This window comes from Musca autumnalis, unplaced genomic scaffold (genome assembly GCF_047663935.1).
Source record: "Musca autumnalis isolate F117 unplaced genomic scaffold, ASM4766393v1 scaffold_1, whole genome shotgun sequence".
Taxonomy (NCBI): Eukaryota; Metazoa; Arthropoda; class Insecta; order Diptera; family Muscidae; genus Musca; species Musca autumnalis.
Window position 1 is genome coordinate 324,811,098 of NW_027411644.1, and position 24,608 is coordinate 324,835,705.

Consider the following 24,608-nt stretch of genomic DNA (forward strand, 5'->3'; position numbering starts at 1 on the left):
TCTTTTCAACATCCTGCTAGAAAAGGTTATACGAGAGGCAAACGTCAAAAAAAGTGGCACAATCTACACCAATCGCCACATGTTACTTGCTTATGCTGATGATATAGGGATCAGTAAAACAAGTAACCGATACCTTTATGAAGGTCGAAGGGAGAATCTGCTAAAGTGGGTCTGGTGGTAAACGGCGAGAAGACCCAGCTGATGGTGTCGACGCGCAATGCGTCCATTGACATCGGACCAACAGTTGAAGTTGGTTCCTATAACTTTGAGGTAGTAAAAGACTTCGTATACCTTGGCACCGCCGTAAACACAAGAAAAGACATCAATTGTGAAATAAAAAGAAGAATTATATTGGCCAACAGATGCTACTTTCGCTTAAGTAAGCACTTCAAAAACAAAGCCACAAAGCGTCAAACAAAAGTAACGCTTTACAAAATACTGATACTACCCGTGCTGATGTATGGTTGCGAAGCCTGGGTAACTGCGCAAGCAGATAAGGCAGTGCTTGGTGTGTTTGAGAGAAAAATTCTTCGAAAGATCTACGGACCAATCTGCGTTGACGGTGAATATCGACGTCGTATGAAACACGAGCTGTATCTGCTATACAACGATATCAATATAGTTAAACATATCGAGATGCAGCGATTGCGTTGGCTAGGCCATATACTAAGAACGTGAGATGATGAACCGGGTAAAAGTTCGGTATATGGAACAAATGTTCTGTAATGGGCCAGCTAAGTAAGTAGGTTGATTTGTAAGTAAAGGGCTTAGTTACGGCTACGAAAAAGTACAATATAAACGCATTATTTTGTAAAGCGAAATGTACTAATATTAAGAAATTAACTCAAATAAAGGGACAATGGATAGTTTTCTCATATCAAAGAGTGGACCCAGATTATATGTCAATCTCAAAACTATTTAACCTCCTGTATATTTAGAGTCCGAATGACAATTCGAGTACGAGCACTTCATCTATATTTTTATTCGGGACAATTTTGAGTGTGTTTCGGGTGGTAAACAATATCTTATTGGGGATAAAAAAAATCGATTGAAATTCTTTAATTCAAAACCTCCGTTTACCATAACTTAAAATGTATACCTACATTTAGAAATAAATTATTCGTTTTGCAGACAGCCTTTTATGCGGAGTTGAATAAATGAAGAGGTGTTGTTTAGTATTTTTCGGAATTTCAGAATTTTTGTGATAACCCAAGAATTTCTAGTATCTTTCAGGGCATTTAGAAGTCAGAAACACATCGAATAAAGGCCGTAAGTTTTTTTTAGACATTTTCTTAATTTTTATTTAGAGACTACAAACAGTAAACAATTTAAAACCTGCACAAAATTAATTTTTTAAATATTTTTATGGTGGAACTGAATGAATGTGGCTAAAAATTCTATTATATTCTTCACGAATAAAATTCTTGAGCCTTCATATGTATATTACAAATTTGATTGATTGATTTAATTTTGATTTAAATAATATTAAACATTTATTTTTAAAAAACTTTTTAATATACTTTTGCATGAATTCCCATACAGAAAAACTTGTAAAAATTTCAAATTAAAAAAATGATAATGGCAACAGTAGTAGATTCATGCAGGTTCAGTTGAAACGTGATTATATTGCAGATATATTACTTACTTTTTCAGTAGCAGCTAAATTAAAAAAAAAAAAAAGTTATTCATGCAATCAAAACATTTTTGGAAAGGTTCAACATAATTCAACATTCAATTAAAAGGATCAAAAGTTATTAACAATAAACTTGTTTTCTTTTACAATAGAACCATGATCATGGAGATCAGGGTCATTTGTCTCCAAAGTTCATTGCTAATAACTTTATATATACAAAAAACTTGAATAGCTCTCTCGAAAAAGGAAAAAAATATATAAAATACATTTTTGTTAAAATAAAAGCTAAAATAAACACCACCAAATATTAGTTACAAATTAAAATCTACATTTCATGTTTCTTAGATAAAGAGATGGCAAAACAAAAAAAGGAAAGGCGAAATGATAATAAATAAAAAAATAAATATAAAGAAGAACACATTGAATTGACATTTTAAGCTTGCTGCAAAGTGAAGCGAGCATTTAAGCTTTAAATTAAAAAACACACAAAGAAAATGATTTTCAAAATCAAAATGTTTATTATATTAAAAAGAAAATAACATTTTAATATTTATTTGTTATTTCATTTAGTTTGAAAACCATTTTCTTTGTTTTTGGAGAGAGTCACAAAAGGAGGGAGAGAGAGAGTGTGTGGTAGAAATTTAAAAATAGATTCTTTTATGAAGGTAGAGATTTGGTCAGAGAATGATTGGGTTATTTACGATTTGTGTTAAATGAACAATTTTGGAATTTTGATTTGATGGTTAACACATACCCTTATCGTTCTAGGGTTATTATTATACTCAACCGGCTGACATCGGAAGCTATAGTGTCCTGTCAGCCAACCGGAAATACCAATCTGAAATACAACAAAAAATTGTTTCGCATGAACTTCAAATGTCAATGGCGTTATGAAGAAGAACAAGAAGAAGGAGGAACGGTCATGGATGTAGTACGCTGCGCTTAGTAGGTGTGTATACGCGGCGCTAGTTAATTCATCTTTCGTTGCTGTAATTAAGTTTTTTGTTATTGTTGTGTGTGGCTAACTAAGCGTATTGACAACGTCGTTGTATATCCGGAAACGTAAAAAAATCTCTCTTGTATGCTTCTACAAATTTGTAAATTGTAAATGATTTGTCGATTTTTTGATGTTCTTAGTGAAAAAAATATGAACCTGTTGTACCATGATCAAAACAAAAGAAAATGAAAACAAACTACAAAACCCAAAAAAAAGAAAACATACAACATAAATTGGCTTCCATTGTTTTGTGAATGGTCTACGCCGAAGCTATTTGCAAATATTGCATTGCACATTGCATTGAACTAAACATAAAAACTAATTACATACAAAGATATAATAAAAAAATAAACTTATATAACATTATTAATAATCCAATTAATAATCCACAAGAGTCACTACTTGTGAATCAACAGCGTTTTGCCTCTACTGAACAATACAACATTTTGAGTTACTACACTTTTGTTGAACAGGTGCCATATAGTGAATTCTAAGTAAAATCTGACTCTTATACAAAAAGTGGTTTAATTTCCTTTATTTTTTGTTCTATTGATGCTGATCCTCAACATTTCAGTATATTTTCAGTTTTTTTTTTTGACTAACGGTTCCAGAGATATTCCACCTTGAAAAAGTCAAATTCTGTAAAAACTATATGGAAATAAATACTCATAACATCCTTAATATTGGCCAAATAGAATTTGTTTTGGATTTGTTGTTTTTTGTTTTTTATCAGCTGTGTAATAAAAATAAAACAAAATTTTGCACAGTGGGCTTGTATGCAATTTTCGCGATTTAATATTTAAAATCAATTTTTATCAATGATTCTACTCTTCGATTTTCTTGATTCTTTTTTGGGTTAAACTACTATTAATAACACAAATTTGTAGTCCTATTTGGTATTGGGATTCGAATAATTACCAGTTTTTTTATTTGTCAATTAGTACATTTCCCGAAATTAAATCAATGTTAACTGCATCCCGGGTGACTTAGGGGATGGAAGATACCAAGGAACGGTCCTGACCGGCTTTTACATGGTAAAGCCCTGGATTTATCTTGGTCCCTCTTTCATCTCAAGTGGACACTGACCTCCCCGTGGTGTCACCTGGGGAACTGCCTTTAACACCCGTTAAATGTAGTGAGCTAACATGTGCCGCGTTAAAAACTTGGATTTGGGCGTCGGGTTAGTAACCCTCCCCTAGAAAAAGCAGCCTACTATGAAAAAACGAAAGAAAAGTAAAACAAACCGCTCATGCTCCCACTGAAGAAAATGACGAACAGACCAAACATATATTTTACGAGCGCTTAGAAGAAACATATGACCGTTGCCCTGCCCATGACATTAAAATCATTCTAGGCGATTGTAATGCCAAAATTGGAAAGGAGAATATCTTTGGCCCAACAGTCGGGAATTTCAGTCTCCACAGTGAAACATCTGACAATGGTATGAGGCTGATAGACTTTGCAGCTGCAAAAAACATGGTAGTTAGCAGTACCAGATTTAATCATCTAGATATTCATAAGGGCACCTGGCTGTCTCCAGATCAAAGAACAAGTAATGAAATTGATCATGTTGTGTTAGATGGAAGACATTCATCCAGCGTGTTGGATGTACGATTGTTCCGAGGCGCAAACATTGATTCGGACCACTACCTTGTTGCAGCAAAGGTACGTACCCGTCTAAATGTTGCAAATAAAGCACGAACAGACACAACGCGGACGTTGGACATCGATAGGCTGCAAACACAACAGACAGCCACAGCATATTCCACTCAACTAGCCCAATTGTTTAACGCGAGCACTCCTTGTCCCGATAACATAACAACACAATGGCAAAATATTGCCCACTCCATGCAAACAGCGGCAAAATCCATACTTGGATTCCAGAGACCTCCACAAAGGAATTCATGGTATGACAAGGAGTGTCGTGCCGCTACCGAAGAGAAAAATGCGGCATATAGAGCTACTTTACAATCAGTAGCAACGCGTAGCGCACGGGAGAGATATCGGGAGAAAAGGAGAGAAGAGAAACGTCTTTTCCGCAAGAAAAAGAGAGAAATGGAAAAGCGGAAGTGTGAAAAAATTGAGATGTACAGGAGCCAGAATGAAGTCCGAAATTCTACCAAAGAGTGAAACATCAAACAGATGGCTTTGGTACAGGCACATTCTCCTGTAGAGACCAGCAAGGTAATCTGGTAACAGATACAGATAGCGTGCTCAGGATATGGAAGGAACATTTATCCAATCTGCTGGTATCCAATAGTAGTGAAGTCGATGATACCACAGATCCAATTCCGGCCAAGATGAGGTAAAAACAGCAATCAACCGGCTGAAGAATAGTAAAGCAGCAGGAACCGATGGCTTATCAGCCGAGCTGTTTAAAACCAGAGGCGACGCGCTGATAAGGTGTATGCATCAGCTAGTTAGCACCATCTGGCAGGAAGAACGCGTACTCGACGATTGGAACCTGAGCATCTTATGTCCCGTCCACAAGAAAGGAGATAAGACTGTATGCTCCAACTATAGGGGCATAAGTCTTCTCCCTATTGCCTATAAGATAGGGATATTGTGCGAGCGACTAAAGCCAATGGTCAACGAAATAATTGGACCATACCAATTTTATTTACCCTGCGACAAATCCTAGAGAAGACCCAAGAGATGCAGATCGACACATATCATCTTTTTGTCGATTATAAAGCAGCATTCGACAGTGCCCTCCAATCAAAGGTATTCCATGCAATGTCTGAATTTGGTATCCCCGCAAAGCTCATCCGGCTTTGTAAGATGACTTTAACTGATACTAGGTCCTCAGTTAAAATTGAAAAGAACCTCTCCGAAGAATTTTGTACCAAAAGAGGTTTCAGACAAGGAGACAGCCTTTACACCAATAGTCATATGTTACTTGCTTATGCTGATGACGTAGACATCATGGGACGATCAGTAAAAGAAGTAACAGATACCTTTAGGAAGGTCGAAGCCGAATCTGCGAAAGTGGGTCTGGCGGTATACGGCGAAAAGACCAAATTGATGGTGTCGACGCGCAAAGCGTCCATAGAGCTCGGACCAACTGTGGAAGTTGGTACCTATAATTTTGAGGTAGTTAAAGACTTCGTCTACCTCGGCACTGCCATAAACACAACAAACAACATCAGTTGTGAAATAAAAAGAAGAATTACATTGGCCAACAAATGCAATTTAAAAACAAAGCCACATCTCGTCAAATAAAAATAACACTATACAAAACGATGATACTACCCGTGCTTATGTATGGCTCCGAAGCATGGGTACTTGCGCAAGCATATAAGGCAGTGCTTGGTGTGTTTGAGAGGAAAATTCTTCGAAAGATCTACGGGCCGATTTGCGTTGACGGTGAATATCGACGTCGTATGAACCACGAGCTATATAAGCTATACAAAGACATGAATATAGTTAAACGTATCGAGATGCAACGATGGCGTTGGCTAGGCCATATCATAAGAATGAGCGATGTTGAACCCGCTAAAAAGGCCTATGAATACTTGCCTCATGGCGGTGCATGCAGAATCGGCAGGCCTAAGCTTCGATGGAGCATACAAGTGGATGAAGAAATGAAAAGGCGAGGTATTCCAAAAAGTCAAGCGAAAAACAGAGAGGAATGGAGATCTTTTTTTTAGTTCGGTCTATGGAACAAATGTTCTGTAATGGGCCAACTAAGTAAGTAAGTTAACTGCATCCCACTTTAAAAAAAGTTGTTGTTTTCAAAATTAAAAAAAAAATAAAACTGAGATTAAGCTGCATTACCTTACAATAATACATTAATACACATCTCAACAAAATTGTAAAATAAATTTCACCGAAAAACACCACAAGTGTACATGTGTGATGCTCTTTTCCCCGCTTTTTTTGATAGAAAACAACAACGCGCACTCAAGCGATAGGCTTAAACAAAAAATTTAATAAAAAAATATATTTGTTTAAAAAAACGAAAAACATTTTTATTGTTAACAATTATTTTTAGCATCCTCTATGAATATCTAAGAAAAAACCAAAACAAATTCGTCAACAAATATAAAAAAATTGTTTTCGCTCTTCTGAAAATTTAGTTTTTTTGACTTATGTTGTTTTTTGTGAAAACCACAGAGTTGTATTATCCATTTTTGGTATATTTACTGCATTGATATCACTGTGTAACCAAATACATCTCAATATTGGATTATTAATAGTTAATATATGAAACCCCCGAATAATTAAAGACTTAGTACTCAACTACTTACTACACAGCTTACAAATATGCATTAATGAAGTGATTGCTGGTTGGTTTGTGTTATATTTACAAATTTCTCAGCATTTTCATTTTAATTTCGATGGAAGAAAAAAAGCGGCTATAAATAAATGGTATATTCTTGTATGTATGTGTGTTTATTTGTGTATAATGCCAACATACCAAAATTTGAATATGATTTCAATATGTCGTAAGAAGAGACAGTAGTTTATGTATGAGACAGTTAAAGTTAATAATTCAATAATTACACAAAATATATTATTGCAGTAACAATATATATTTTTAAAGATTTAAAATATCCTATTTTGATCTCAGAATATGATTGCTTCAACAATACTTCTTCTCCGCGTGTAGACATCATCAATCAAAAATTGCTAAAAAATGTCGTCCATTATTTTTACATCTCTTGGTATGATGGCATATTTTATGTATGTGTATGTATATGTTTATATGTATATGTATGTTTGTGTGTTGGAATATTTTTGTAGTATTTTCAAATGTAAACAAATAAAACACAAAACAAAGCTACAACAATGAAAAATTTATAGATTAAAGAAAAGCATAAGAATATAACTTTCTGCATATTATTTTTTTTTTGTAGAATAGTAAGCCCAATTAAAAAAAAGCGTAATGTAAAATTTATAGCAATTAGCACTTCTAGAGTTGTAATCTTCTCCTCAGAAAGATTTCGAAAGTAGAGTATACAACACAGAAATTACAGCACATATATTTGGCTATGGATGAAAGTCATATCCCCACCGATTACGCTGTGACAATACCCAAATTTATTTCAGAAAGATTTAATTATTATCATAAATTAATAATGGCAGCGAAATGGTTACTTGTTTCGAGAGTGCTAAGGAAACCATTAGGAGATTTCGTTTTTATTTGTGCTTTTTCTTAAGACATTTTTGATAACCCAATTTTTGTTTTTTCAAATGTGCTTTGTTGTTTCTTTTAGCTGACGGTGTTCAACACCAACTTACTCTATTTACACGTGGGGTATCGGCATATTCCACCGGTTGGCAATTAAAGTTGTAATGACCCCACCAGCCTCCCATTAAACACTACAAAAGAACATGTCAAACTTAAACTTAGTAGAAGAAGATTACAAACACAAAATAAAAACAAAAACAAAACAAGTGCATTCATTGAAAAGAGAGACAAAACAAAGCTGCCAACAGGAAACGAAAATGCTTTCAACGAAACAACGATGATTGTAATGATGATAGTTGTTGGTGCATGGTAAATAATGGGGCTGGGTGTTTTTGATTCCTGCTCATTTTATATCCTTGCTGTTGTTGTTCGTAAAAATCTTGCAGAAGCAAACTAGAAAGATGAGCGCCTTAGGTCCCGTTTCCTTTCCTGGGACGTAGATATGACAAAGTCATCGTAGTCCAAATTCTCTGCTGAAACGAAACACCCATACGACCGACACAAACACACCTACACACACACATAGTGAGGTGTTACAACTGGTCGTCGTTGTCGTCAGGTCACTTCAAACTTACCTCATAAAATATCCACGCACTAAATATCACCTGTGCTGCATTATAAACTATTAATGTGTTTTGTAAACGGAATGGTTTGCGATTTTCCATCCATCGTGGACCTAAAACCTACAATTGTTCAAATAAAAAATAAAATAAAACAAAAAGAAAAGAGAAAATAGGAAAACAATCAATTACAAGGTGTCATGTTAGAAATGTGGTGACATATATTCGCACGTGAATGTTTTGAACAAATATAAAGACCACAACAACTATAAAATAAATTATTTATTGTTTTAGCTTTGACGGGGAACAGTGGTGGGGATGGTTATGAATATTTAGGATTTTTAAAAATAAAGATAGGAATTATGGATCGTTTTTAATCATTCTATTTTATAAGATATGCGGATCATTTTTATTTATTTTATGATTTATTGCTTTCTTCCTAATATCCTTAATTTTAATTAATTTTTATAGGACAAATTTTTATAGGATTTTTTTTTAAAGATGTGAACTGAGGATAATTTTTATTTATTTTATGAACTCAATAAATATTTGATTTTCTAATAGAGTTCTTGAGGATAAGTTCTATTTATTTTGTTTTAATTTATTTCGTTTTTTATGTTTTTATGTTATTTTGTTTTTTTATTTTACTCTATTTTTTTATTTTATTTTATTTTGTTTTATTTTATTTTATTTTATTTTATTTTATTTTATTTTATTTTATTTTATTTTATTTTATTTTATTTTATTTTATTTTATTTTATTTTATTTTATTTTATTTTATTTTATTTTATTTTATTTTATTTTATTTTATTTTATTTTATTTTATTTTATTTTATTTTATTTTATTTTATTTTATTTTATTTTATTTTATTTTATTTTATTTTATTTTATTTTATTTTATTTTATTTTATTTTATTTTATTTTATTTTATTTTATTTTATTTTATTTTATTTTATTTTATTTTATTTTATTTTATTTTATTTTATTTTATTTTATTTTATTTTATTTTATTTTATTTTATTTTATTTTATTTTATTTTATTTTATTTTATTTTATTTTATTTTATTTTATTTTATTTTATTTTATTTTATTTTATTTTATTTTATTTTATTTTATTTTATTTTATTTTATTTTATTTTATTTTATTTTATTTTATTTTATTTTATTTTATTTTATTTTATTTTATTTTATTTTATTTTATTTTATTTTATTTTATTTTATTTTATTTTATTTTATTTTATTTTATTTTATTTTATTTTATTTTATTTTATTTTATTTTATTTTATTTTATTTTATTTTATTTTATTTTATTTTATTTTATTTTATTTTATTTTATTTTATTTTATTTTATTTTATTTTATTTTATTTTATTTTATTTTATTTTATTTTATTTTATTTTATTTTATTTTATTTTATTTTATTTTATTTTATTTTATTTTATTTTATTTTATTTTATTTTATTTTATTTTATTTTATTTTATTTTATTTTATTTTATTTTATTTTATTTTATTTTATTTTATTTTATTTTATTTTATTTTATTTTATTTTATTTTATTTTATTTTATTTTATTTTATTTTATTTTATTTTATTTTATTTTATTTTATTTTATTTTATTTTATTTTATTTTATTTTATTTTATTTTATTTTATTTTATTTTATTTTATTTTATTTTATTTTATTTTATTTTATTTTATTTTATTTCCTTGCTACTATTCTTTTCGGCAAAAGTTACATTTGAATTAGGACATCCTTGCCCCCTATTCTTTTACAGGCAATGACTTACAGCAAGAATGTCAATCGCTTTATGTTTCACCACTCTTAAAGCCCATCTAAAGTTTTCCCTATCTATCCAACTTCCCACAGTGTGACCAATTTTTATTGTACCAACGCTTACCTTGACTAAGTAGACATATGTGAGACATACAGCTAATGTGGGGAATGGTGATGACATCATTGGCCAATCCTTCGTTCTGGGATCTAAAATGGAATATTAACGAATAGAGCATAGCATAAATAAATAATCTATATGTCTGTTAAATAGATTGTCATCTATATATCATTTTTTCAATTTAATTTAATTTTGCATATGTATGTGTGCGTGTGTGTATTTTTGTTTCGTTATTTCTTCTCCATTTCTAATTTAATTTCACGATCCTTGTCTACAAAATACGATGTGTGTATGGCTGTCCGACAAATGATTGATGGAATTGATGTAAAGTTCCTCATCTCGTACCAAAGAAACTGACTGACATGATACATGTGACAGACAGAGACAATAACAAAACACACTACTACGTTATTACTTGGAGGCGTCTTTGACTTTGTACTTTGTGCACCAAAGTGTGTGGTGTATATATGTACGTAGGTATGCCATCCATGTAAATGTAGTAAAATTTAAAAATTTATTGAATTTTGTAATTTGATTTGTTCAATTAAATAATTAATTAATTAATTGTATAAACATTACAGCGTATATTGTTGTCAGTTGCAATGCAAAATGGCACAAGTCTCAAAAATGAAAAAAAAAAACCGTCAGGAACTCAACTACGAAAATCTAAGAACACGGCTGAACAAAAAGAACAGGATGCTCAAAGACACACCCCTGAAATGACGTAGATAATACCCCCGGAGAGCAGAACTCCACCAAACCATCCAAGAAAAAAGGCACCCCACCTTCAAGTTCCCCGTGTAAACGTCGCCAAGGTCCACGTAAAGGAGACTGTCCCGAGAATCCTTTGGCAGAAGGCGATACAGTGAGATCCGATATCAGATGAGCGCGAATGCTGAATATTCTGATTGTAAAAATAAATCCAGAGACTTGAAAGGAGCAGTCATTAACTTACGCTAAAATAGCTAAAATCTAATTAATACCGGGTCGAACAGTATTATGCGGTGATCGACACCAGTAAAGGGAATGGCAGACCACAAAAGAAACATCTGAAAAACATTGAGAAAATGGTTCACGACAAAGTATAGGAACACATGCACCAATAGCAATCAATTCTACGGCAGCGGGTTCTTTCTTACAGGATTGACTCGAAACCAAGTGCTTCGGCCAGCGGCTGTTAACCCAGCATCAAACCTATGCGTCTACGTAGGTGTCCTGCTGCTACAACAACAACAACAACCAATAGCATTCCTCAGCCGTATGCTTAAGTGAGACCTACTAATGGGCGATGTCGGGGAGATAGGCAGCAGAATTACAAATCCTTGGGATGATGGAAAATTGAAGCTGTGAGGAGGGATGAAACCCTCGCCTGGCCAAAGCAGCGGTATATGTCAAAGGATAAGGCTACAAACTCGAGACTAAGAGCATATTCGGACTTTTTGTCAATCGAATGTAATCCTTGGACGAAGAGATGGAACGTATTTCACAGAGAGGAGAAAGTGGATGGAAAGTCTAACGGCATCTCATATGTCGTCCATTTCAAAATTTGCAGGTCAAGAATCGGCAAGGACGAGGATGCCAAACAAAACAGGAAGAAGGTTAAAGCTCCCGAGCGACATACAAAATGGAACCGAAAGCATCAGTGTTTACTGGAAGACCTATACTTAAGGCCTTCCCGACAAACGTCTATCGGAGTAAGACGGCAAGTATGGTCCTGATGGAGAAAATAAAGATAATGTATATACATGTTGGCTTAACCAAGAAACCTTCGAGTGTGAAGAACAAGGTCTCTGGTCTAAAACAGAGTGATGAGAAGATAGCGATGCTAACTCACACCACATTTCGTGGTCACCCTGCTTATCACATGGACGGCGGCACAGGTGAGAACAGAGTTGAATGTCATTGTCGATGGTAGCAGAATTCCGAACACACTCCTACCCGAAAATTCTGGGGTCACATTCGACAGCAAGTTCACATTGTCCGCGCATGCCACAGCTATCTGCGACAAGCTGAAATGTAGAACAAGGTCCTCAAGCAGCACTTGGAGTGCAGATAAAGAAACCTCGATGACCACATATAACGCGATAGTTCGGTCTGTGGTAAGCTATGCGACACCAGTTTAGTTCGCGAATGTAAGTGCAACACGATGGAAAGATATTCAAACTTATCAGAACGCCGCCCTGAGAACAGTAACAGGGTGCCTCATCATGTCTCCAGTGGGCCATCTACATGGGGAGACAAATATTCTTCCAGTACAGCAACACCATGGCATGCCTTCGTTGCAGTACTTGCTCGGGTGTTACCGTCAGAGCCATCCTAATCACCATATGGTGGATAGCGCCTCGCCGCCCAGCCAGGACAAGAGCGATCTTCATGATCTAGAAAGAGAGGACCAGCGTTATAAGAGAGACACCCTAAATCAACAGGCAAATCAAGCAGGTTTGAATAGCATTCATACGGATACAGTCGCAGATGCCATAAAAAACTATCGTATGAATGCGGTCCTCGGAGGACATCCCCCATTTATCGCAACTTAGGAGCGTCCGATGCCACGACACAACGGAGTAATTTTGGCTCAACTATGATGGGGATGGTCTAGCTGTTTAAATTCCTATAGGGCAAGGATCGATGACACCGTTCAAAACATAATCTGCCTACATTTTCTACTGCCCTACCAAACCAATTCAACTAACTCCAGTACATCTTTGGTTAGATCCTATCAAAGCAGGCGCACTCCTAGAACAGAAGATAGACCCAGATCCTTATTAAGCAGAAGAATGAACTTACAAAGATATAATAAAATTACTGTTACAATAACAACATTTCGTAGTATAGGTCCACTTGTTGTTTCCGACAGAGATATACCATCAGCAGGTGTGTGAAACTTTCATCTAAAAAATTTCCAAAGAATTCTAGAGCATACCTTAAACTACACTTAAGCTAACGTTTTGTTAGGGAGGTATCCGAAGATGTCCAAAGTGTCGGCCAAATCGGATTCTCAATTCGTAAGTTTTGGTGCTCATTAGTAATTTGAATTGGTGCCGGCAAGATTATTCAGAGCTTATCGGACATTATCTTAGGACGTATCGGCTTGTCGTCATAAACAAATTTACCGTCGTAAAAGGGGCCACGAGAACAAACTGCTGCAAAAAATTGATGATAAATTGAGAAGAGTTCCTAAACTGCATCTGTGCCAAACAGTTTGTAATTCTGTGTTGGATGTACCCGAAGAAGTGGACCGATATAGTCCATATTCGAAGCTGATCTATGTCCGAAATTTGTGGAACTTTTGTGGAGTGGTTTAAGGGTTGTTTTAGGATCGTTTTGAAATTGTTACCGAGGTTACTCATTGTGTTCCTGTGTACAGCGATATAATGTTATCGCGAACAAGTTTTTGCTTAAAAAATTCTAAAATGATGTTCGAATTTTTCGCCTAAGTTTAGTAGTAGTTCTTGTGAGCATGATTCCAACAAAATATATTTGTTTGTGGACAAGTCTCATGCTTCTTGACATAATGACATAAGAACTCTAAAAAGTCCTATGGCGCCCAACTAAAATGGATGGTTGGCACAATAACTATCGAAAGAAATGACACCCAAGATAGGAAGTATGTACTTCCAATGTGGACTATGTCAATCCATTTCTTCAGGTACATCCTTCGCAAAAGTTCAACACTTTTACCTTTTAAGGGCTGTGGAGTCGGAGTCTAGCAAATTTTGTTGGAGTCAGAGTTGGGGACGTGAAAAGAAGCTCGACTCCGACTCCGGAAAACATTTTTTTATATAATTGTTCCACAAACATCCCATAAGGGACAGGGGAGACTTCTCTCATATCAATGAGTGCACCCCGATTCATATTAGTTCACAGTTTATCGCCGAGTTCGAACGGCGTGTCTAAGACACCACTTTTTTAGAGAAGTTTTACATGGCTGAAAGACTCAGGAAATGTCGCCAACATTACTGAGGGGTATTTTGCCACCATTGAAAAGTGTTTTGATGTTGCCTGGCCGGCGAATCGAACCCACGACCTTATGTGTGCAAGGCGGGTGTGTACCACGGTGGCACCCGTATAAAAATATTTTTATACGATAAAGTGATGAACTTTAATTGTATTTTGGTGATCGCCTATTAATTTTATAAGAATACTATGCGAAAACTTGTATGATTTTTTATTTTATATTATTTCTTTTTATTTTATTTTATTTTATTTTATTTTATTTTATTGTATTTTATTTTAATGTATTTTGTTATATTTTATTTTATTCTATTCTATATTTTTGTCGACAAGCTTATACATCCAAAAAACCCAGTGAGTATGCATATTCTTGTTACACGGAACTAATAAAATATTCTTCTCAAAAAAGGCGAAAGATTTCCCCACATCATATTATAAAAACAAAAGTCCTTAATTTTTCGAACTCTTTGTAGAACACTGTAATATTTTATTAATTAACTAAAAAACGTGAATAAAATTACGAAAACATAACTTATACTCGTAAAGGATGGGGTGTGCCGATAAATAATAATTCCAAAAAAAAAAAAATTCCCAAATTTCCGCTTTGAATTTTAACGAATAAACCCAATCAAAACCATAAAATTTGATGAAAACGAAACCCACAACAACAACAACCGAAAAAATGTGACAAGGTGTATCGAAGATAAGTACATTAGCCAAAATTATAGCGTGACAATGGCAAGACAGACTGACAGAAACACGTTTGTCTGAATACAACAAAAAGTAGACACAAAACCCAATAAGTACTCCCCATTCCCAAATAAATTCATACATTGTGTTGAATTCATACTCGTGTTGGATTACACCACCCAGCAGCAGCAGTAGTGAGCACACGCCTGCCTAATCTTTGGTCACAGTCTAGTGTAAACTTAATTTTATTTGAGGGCCAATCAATTAGTTGGGATATGTTAAAATTTACACAAAATATTCCAAAGTCGTCATTTTGTAAACATTACCAAAGCGTCTGAGATTCATTGTGGTGGTGCTGTTGTTGTTTTTTGTTTGTTGCCAAGAAAACTTGGAATCTGATTTCAAGGTCAAAATACATATATTGTGAATGAATTTGGTTGTGACCATAATAGTTAAGCTGTTTTATTTTTCTTTTGGCGGGGGAGCAATGAATTTGTTTGCTTGATTTGGATTTGTGTGATAAAAATGGTCAGCGGCACGTAAAGACCATGTACACAAATTTTATGAATTGAATAATATTTTTTTTTTGCCAAATAACCGAAAATTTCCTAACTAAGGTCTAGGAAGTTTGTGTAGAATTGTTTGAAGGAGCGTGGCCTCTCGTATACAAGGGACATATTAGTAATACTATTAAAACTTTTTGGGGCAAAAATGTAAAAGTGGCAAAATTTTAGGTTCTTATAGGTTTCCTAATTGAGATTTAAATTCCCATAATTCGTAATTCAAAGGACAATGATTTTGTTACGAATCATCAAATGGCAAAACTGGAGGTTATTAAGGGTTTTAAATTGAGATTTAAATCCTAATAATTTGCAATTCAAGGGACAGGATTTTTTTAAGAATCACGAGGGTTTCAATGCGAAAGAAACCCCATCACGGGCTGGGAGTTTAGTACGTATTTATTAAGCATTTCGATTCATTATTCATGGTGGTTGTACTGTATGTGAAGACCTTTCAATACTTGTCCTTCTCATTGTACTATTAAACATTATTGGTCTCAGGTCCTTGTAATGACATAACAAACAATTTAATAATGTAATCTAATTTAATGTTATTGACGTTTATTATAATTACGATAATATGTCAATATTTACTTACCGCCATGTGTGTCCATATATCTGTTCATGATGTTAATATATTTCATTACTAAGGCCATTGTGATTTTGTGTGTGTGTGTTTGTTGTTGTAGTTAGTTGGTAAGTTCTTGCACTAGTTCAGCAAAAGCTACTAGTTACCCTTGTTGTTGTATCCGTAATTACAACAATAACTATAGCCTATAAATTTCCTTTAAGTTGATTTATTTTTTTAGAATTGTAGCTTGGGTATCTGAAATGAGAAGAAAATAGAATTGAAATAAGTTTTGTTTTTACAAATATGTAAATAATATAAAAAAGAAACATAAAACAGAAATCGGACACAATCCCCTATTTCACTTGGAGCATTGTGGCGTATTTGGCCACAAAGCCAATATTATAGAGAACACAGTGTCCATTTTTTGGTCCTTAATTTTCGTGTACGAACAGATGCCAAGTTGGCTACACGTATAGAACCTCCTTGAGCTTATAACCATCCATATATTAAAATTTCCTGTAAGTAGGCGGCCTTCGGCTGGGATTTAAGACCACCTTGGACAGACGACAAAAATTATCCTCACTTAGTAGCACCCTAAGTCTCCCAATGCCCAATTGGCTTTATAACCGGCGGTCCTTTTGTGTAAAAGAATATCCCATATAACTACGCTATTAATAGAATCTGTATATTCGGAAAATACAAAATAGTGAAATATAGCCTATCCATGAAGTTCTTTCGGCTCAAAAAGCAATCTGACAACGCTACATTCTTAAATTGCAAGAACGCTATTAGGGCGGCGCACAGTGGTTCAGAATCGCTCTTTTCGTAACTCTGTAATTTTGAACGGATGTAAATATTTTCATAATTGGTCAAACACCAATAAACAAACCGAAAAATACAAAAAATTAAAATAAAAATGTTTTTTTAGAAACATTGTGGTGTTTTTTTTTTTTGGGGGATAGCGTTTGCAATTTTGTTTTTTTTTCAAAATAGTAATTTTTTTCCAAATAGTCTGGCTTAATATTTTAAAACAACTAGTTTATTAGTGGAAAAGATTTATCATTGTTCGCCAAGGGGTAAGGCAGGGAATACTATAGTTTGGATTCTCGCCACAGAATCTCATCAGTTCCCTTGTTTTTTGTTTGTGGATATTCTCCACCGAAGTTATTTTTCAATAACTTCCTTAACAAAAAACTTGTTATACCCAAACATCAATCGTCGACTCGAAGTATAAAGAACTTTTAACCACTAGGACCCAAAGCAAGACATAGACCTATGTTGACAAATTTTGGCGAAGAAGTTTTGAGACCAACAGAACCCTTAAATGTCGAATTAAGCTACTTCGGACAAAAATTGAGCCCAAATCCTTAAAATTTCGGAGGTGCCGTTATATGGGGGCTTTATCAAAAATGTGGGCATTTCCACTTGACCTGCCTATGGAAAAAATACACTAGGGTGCGTTCTAGCCCTATTATTGCGAACCTTAACGTGATTACACGTGACAGACGTACATGGCTAGGTCGAACCAAAATTTTACCCTGGTCAAGAATACACATACATACAATCGTATTTTCTGAAGAGCATAACGGAAGTAACGACCCCGCGGCAGGTGTGGAGAGCGTACCAAAATGGTGCAATTGCTTTGTGAAACCCTGTATCGTGGCGAATGAATACCGCCTCTATTAAGTATTCCACCTTAGGGGCAGACCTCAAGAGGGGTTTGAAAAAGAGGTGACGACTCCGTGGTTTTTCCCCAGTCAAACACCTATACATAGAAGGAAATAAACCCTGATGAAAGGCATCAAGATCAAGCCAGAACTATCTTGATTACTGGACAGCGATTTGGAATTGATGAACCCTGGACTGACGCTTGTGATATTGTGGAACTTGTAGATGTTGTTGGGGTAGAACATTGCAGAAGTCTGTTCAGTGTTCGTCCCATTAAGTTGGCAGTGTACGCTCGAATGTTCATTCCCGATTAACACGGATCTGACTCTGAACTGTAGGTCTCATAAGGATCGATTATTTAGATGAGTTGCAAAGAGAAAATCTAACGTAAAATACCCTCCATACTATGATGTAGATTTGTAGTTAGTCGGAGATTAAAATATTTGGTCTACAATTTTGATAAAAGCTAAATTCTTCTACATTAGACTTATCTGCGCCTATACGCCCATTGATCAGATGTATATATTACGAGCGCTTAAAAACATATGATCGCTTTCATGCAATTTACATTTAAATTATTCTAAGCGATTTTAATGCCAAAATTGGAAAGGGGAAATTCAGTTTACCTATGAAGTACGAGTATCAGGATAGGTGGCAGTACCAGATTTAAGCATCTCGACCTTCGAACCAAACATCAATCAGATCACCTTGTTGCAAAAAGTACGTATCATATTAAAAACAGCATGAACAGACACAGCACGGAAATTGGACCTCGGAAAGTTGCAATCGCAACAGATATTCACAGCATATTCTACCTAAGTAGCCCAATTGTTTATTTAAAGTACTTTTCGTTCCGATATAATATCAATGCAGTGGTAAATAGCCTGAAAGGTCACACTTGGATCCCAGAGGAACCCATGGTATGCCCAGTAGAGTCGTGCTGCTACCGAAGAGAAGAATGTCTGCTCTGCAATTAGAAGCCACGCGGATGAAAAAGTCAAGATATGCAGTGGTTAGAATTGAACAATTTCCATTGGATTTTTTTTGGGTGTGATTCACACAAACGAATTGAATCGTGAATGAACGATTCAGAGCCGGTGAACTAAATTAAAGAACAAGTTCAATCGAAGAAGCTGAACTATAAGGAAACTGAACATTACGCATGTTGGTCGAAAAATTAATAACCACTATACATTTAAGGCTATTTTCACAAACATCCAAGTTTGCTATACGATTATATTTAGTTTTTATTTCAATGACATGGAGGTTTCCATATCTTATCAACGAATTAAAAACACATACCGAAACATAGTATGACACCATACTATCGTTGCATTACTTCCTCTAAACTCGTATCTTAAAAAAATAAAATTTTCAGGGGAGATAAAAAACGATAATTTTTTGATACATTGGTTTTTGGGTAAAAAGTTCAAATGCAATTATATTATTAGTGAATTAAATGTACGCAATTTGCTAATAATTCTATTTGAACTTTTAGCCAACCACCGTTGTATCAAACAAGTAAGAAAGTAGCCGTCAGCTGTGTTGACGGAGATATACCCTCAGCAACTGACAAAAAAAAAAAAAAAAAACGACAACAAAACCACATCAAACACAATAATTGTGTAGTATATAAAATACGAATAACAAAACTTCTTCATAAAGGACTCGAAATATTAAATTACGTTAAACTAAAGCTAGGGTCACATCAGCAAATATTTGCTCTAGCGACCGGCAGTATGCGCTTACTGAGAGCAAATGAGCGTAAATAATGCATTGAAATGTATGCTCACTTGCTCTCAGTAAACACACGCTCACTGTCGCTGGAGCAAATATTTGCCTAGTGTGACCCTAGCTTAAATTTGGAAGTCATTTTTAAAAAGTTTTTGAGTTATCTTCCATAATAGCCATTTTTGTATGTACCGACAGAGTTTTGGAGCTTTTGCACCATTATCTGAGGAAATAGTGACTTACTCCGGAAAAAATTGTACCGCTGTAAATGAGGCCGCTAGAACAACCTACTGAAAAAACATCAAAAAGATGCGAGAGGAGCTCTTAAAGTTCACTTTCTTAGAATTTTGTGTGGGAGGTACCGGAAGGAGTGGACCGATATCGGCTATATCCCAACCTGATAGATGACTGGATGAAATAATACGATGTACAAAGTCTGCACCAATCAGAAACTCCCTACGAGAATTATGTTGCGGATTTGTCATTTTGGTTGGTGCCGTGAGGGGTTCTTGGAGCTTTTATGGCAATATCTCAGGAAGTATAGACTTGCTAAAGAAAAAAATTGTACCGTCACAACCTGCTGAAAAAAAATTATGACGATTCGAGAGGTGCACTTCACTTTTTTCGAATTTTGTGTGGGAGCTACCCGAAGGAGTGGACCGATATAGTCCATATTCCAACCTGATACATGACTGGATAAAATAATACGATGTGCAAAGTCTGCACCAATCAGAAACTCCCTGCGAGAATTATCTTGCGGATTTCCCATATTGTTTGGTGTCGTGAGGGTTTCTTGGAGCTTTTAGGCCAATATCTCAGGAAGTATGGACTTGCGTAAGAAAAAAATTGTACAGACGTAAAGGAAGCCGTAAAGGGAACCTACTAAAGAAATCTTCAAAACGATCCGAGAGGAGCTATTAAACTTCACTTTATCCGAATTTTGTGTAGGATTGTTTACCCGAAGGAGTGGACCGATATATATTAGAAACCGATCTATATCTGGAAGGAATAATGCGATGTGCAAAGTTTGGACCACATCTATTGCTCCCTTCGAAAGTTATCGTTCACACCATTTTACATAAAATATTGAACTTTTGTGGGAGAGGTACCCGAAAGAGTGGATCGATATGGCCCGTCTTCGAACTTGAAATAAGTTTGGACAACATATTACGATACCCAACATTCGAATCGGTTGATCTGTTCGAGAGTTATCGTGCTCACCAGACAGACAGACGGACGGACATGGCTGAATCGACCCCAAATTGTCTGAAACTAATTTCGTCCAAACATACTCGGTGTCTAAAACAGTTATTTCTATGAGGCACACTTTTGGTCGTATCAAAGTGTATAAAAATTAATCGTTTTGTTGTCTTTCCTGAAAAAAGAAAATATTTTTAAGATACAAGGTTCTGGGGAGGTGAAAACCATATTTTAATTTATTCTCATTATTATTTTATTTATATATTTATTATTATTATTATTATTATTATTATTATTATTATTATTACACTATGCAACACTGAAAATGCAAACAACTTCTAGTGTGCATTTTTTGATAGTACATATTTAGACTACAAAAACCCTAGTAGGGGTTTGTCCTGTCAGATCCAGTTCGTATTTTATGGCCGCATCTAAACCGGGCTAAAATTACACTTTTTTGCATTTATCGGGCCTTTATCTCAGAAACGATTAGGAATTTGGCCTTGCTGTCGTTGGCAATATTGTAGCCATAAACTAGTAGAACTTATCCTTTGAACAGACCATATAGGAAAAACTCCATCTAGGGCATCAAAATCTATAAAATATAGAACATTTTACATAATTGCTAATATTCTGGTCAGTATCGGCTAAACTATTGGGAGTTGAACTAAGTAACCTTTTGCAAAAATCTTCCAAATAATGTTCTCAACAGTTCTTTAGAACATTCTGCAACTCTAAAATGCTCACTTCATGTTGTTTCAGCGGTATTTTGTATCATATCTTTTACAACACATATTTCAAACACAGTTCATTTCGGATTTCACTACATTATTGACATTTTTATTAAATGGTCGTTGAAAAATATACTGAAAATAGAGGCATGGAGGCATTTTACAACAATGACATGTTCTGAAGAGTTGTGTATTACATTCCAGGGAATATTTTTGCAAAAGAAAATATTCAGAAAAAATTAACGGTTTTGGAGATACGGATAAAAATTGTGGAATTTTTACATATATTTTGAAATTTGAGGCAATAAATGTAGTTTATCGAGTTCATTATTTCTCCATATATTTTATTCTTGTTCTTATCTTCAGAGGTCAGAAGAAGATTCGCATTGGTTTCAGAGATATAGCCCTGAATTTCTTTAAAAACTCAATGTTTAACCAGGTTTAGATGGGGCCATGAAATCCGAGCTGGATCTGACACAACAAAACCCAACTAGGGTTTCCTGTCCTTTGGGTCTGTACTTTCAAAAAATCCTCAGTTCGAATTGTTTGCACAAGATCACCTTAAAAATGTTGCACAGTGTTATTATTATTATTATTATTATCGAGGGGAATATTTTTTATTTTTGAATTATCGACATTTGCGTTAAATCTGTTCTTAATTGGCTTAACAATTACAGTACTGAGCGAGAGGTGTACTAATTTATTATTATTCTTTTTAGTCACTACTCTTTACATGTGTTTGCTTTAGTGGTTTCAAATTATGTGCCTTATTTTTTCCTCTTAAAATTCAGATTAACTTCAATTTTCACTTCACTTTGCCACTGTGCAATATAAAAGAAACGATGATTGACTTGTTTTGTTATAAATTCACACAAATTTAATCTTTCTCAATTTTGAAATGGCCACAATTAAGATAATCTCAAGTGTTCTAGAGTCATTAAAACGGATTTCTTGAGATTATTTAAATTCTTTTAATATTTTTTTTTTCAAGAGGTAATGCATGAATAAATTTCGCAATACCATAACACTTGAAATTTATGATTAAATGGTCTAATTAAATTTTCATTTGTGAACCCAAAATGAATCACCATTGGCCAAAGAATATTTTATTGGTTTTGTTATTCTATTGGAATAAGTTTGGAAACGATCGAACGAACCTTTCTTTAACAAAACACCGTCTACAACTGACTGTCGAAATGTTAAATTTAATCTAAAGAAAGTCATAATTTGTTCATTTCCCCATACATACATGGACAAACAAACATAATGCAGGTGTTTGATATAGAAAAGAAAAAAATATATGGTATAGAAATCGAATAAAACGAAATTAGTCCAACATTTGAGAATACACATGATTGATAAAGGTTTATTATAAAGTGTCCATGTGTTTGTGTGTGTATTATTCCATTGATTAGGTTTTATCTATAGGAACCTTAGGTATAAGTACGACCGAAATATGACTGGACTTATTAAACATCATTTGTTCTGTGGGCCCAAATTTTTGGGCGACAATTACTTCATATATATAGGACAGTTAATGGTTATCAGTTTCCAATTGACGTTGTCATGGCTGTTTAGACTTTGAAACTGATTTAGATAAAAAAAATGTTCATAAAATACTATGTTGTAATTGTTAACTTGAAATGTGTCACATTGTGACAAAGATAAAAATGTACAATAAAAAATAGACCCCCTTATAAGAAAATCACACACAACCTTGAGATTAACAATAGACCAAAGTAATGATTTTTTAGGCTATGGATTACATTGCACACAAGTTAAGTATATAATTTTAAAGAAAATGCTCATTTCTTCATTATTTAAATAAATTCTAACTTCTTTAAATTACAACAGGATATAAAGTTCATTCACCCCACAATATATATGAAAAAAGGTGTTGGCCATAATTGCCTCTGTGCCATTAATACCTTTAAGATAAAGTCATTAATATTCATAAATTAGCAAAATACACACTCATCGTCATTTGTATAAAAATGCAAATTTTCCTAGCAAAACGGTCACAGAATATTTAACCTATGAAAGTTTGTTTTATATTTCGGTCATTCATTTTCGAGTGTTATCGTCTGTCTGTCTGTCTTCGATCTAATCAATATTTTGTATCAGCAACAGACTTTGAAATTAATATTTTTGTTTGTGCCGCTAAATATGATGTATACCGACACAAAAAGAAGAAAAAAAACAAGAATAAATATTTAATACCATGAATCACAAAATGGAATGGAATTCACTGATAAAGTATGAAAAAAGGTAGTTTTTGTATGTTAATTAAATTCTATTCAAAAACGGTTTTTGAATAAAAGAGAAAAGTTGTTGGCCGGGTTGAAAGGAATTTTTGAATAAACAATTATTTGATTTCCAATAGGGTTGTCCTCGTACTTACTAAATGTTGCTAAAAAAATTTTTTCAGCAACTTTTCCTTTATACAACTTTTAAAATTCGAAACCTTTGTAATAATTATTACAAATTATCGAGTACACGGACAGGCATAATATAAAATCTATAAATAATATTTATACGATGAAACATTAACTTATTGAATATCAGGACAAAGGCTACGCTGTTGAAATTAGAATTTTACATTTTATAAAGCGTTTTTTGTAAATTAATCCTGAAGGAAACTTTATTTTATACTTTATTAAACCAGGGAAGGTCTTTGAGAAGGCTACAAGTATTTATTACAATATGCTACAAAACTTGAACAAAATAAAAAAATATTCTGGGGTTCTGATGTAGACATTCAATTTTTTTGGGGTCCATGGAAGAAGAAGAAAATACTTTTTGGTTTTTTAGGTCACTACATAATGTGATTTTATAACCGTAAATGCAAATAACTACAGGTAACTTATTTTCTTCACATCGGATTTCTACAATTTTTTTTCTTTAGAAGAGAGGAATATTATGAATTTCTGCGTACTCGATAATTTGTAATAATTATTACAACTCTTTCAAATGTTGACAGTGGTATAAAGGAAAAGTTGCTGAAAAAAATGTTTCAGCAACATTTAGTAAGTAAAAGGACACATCTATTATCTTTCAAACAAGCCATACAAATCGGTTAACAAATGGTTAAGTTGCGGTGGTCGAGATGTGAAAAAACGAAAAAGAAAGGACAAACAAGAACATAAAAATTCATCGGGTCCTAAGCTGCTTAGAAGAACTAAACAATAAAAATATGTATTACTATATTTCGAAAATGGGAAAATACAAC

General features: G+C 33.6%; 1 protein-coding gene across 50 annotated transcripts in view; it reads right to left on the reverse strand.

The window, feature by feature from the left end:
• The window catches only part of LOC141390114 (very long chain fatty acid elongase AAEL008004), a 150,309-nt gene that overhangs the window by 21,855 nt on the left and 103,846 nt on the right, over window positions 1-24,608 (reverse strand). For 31 of the 50 annotated variants that reach the window (XM_073962702.1, XM_073962740.1, XM_073962715.1 and 28 more), the window contains 4 exons: window positions 16,077-16,304; window positions 10,281-10,363; window positions 8,400-8,507; window positions 7,875-7,955 (listed from right to left, as the gene is read on the reverse strand). In XM_073962702.1, coding sequence (XP_073818803.1) covers window positions 7,875-7,955; window positions 8,400-8,507; window positions 10,281-10,363; window positions 16,077-16,134 — 330 coding nt within the window. In that variant the 5' untranslated portion in view covers window positions 16,135-16,304. Of the gene's footprint in view, window positions 1-2,387; window positions 2,472-7,874; window positions 7,956-8,399; window positions 8,508-10,280; window positions 10,364-16,076; window positions 16,305-24,608 lie in introns of all 50 variants that reach the window. The other 19 variants (XM_073962719.1, XM_073962691.1, XM_073962725.1 and 16 more) reach the window with 1 other exon arrangement.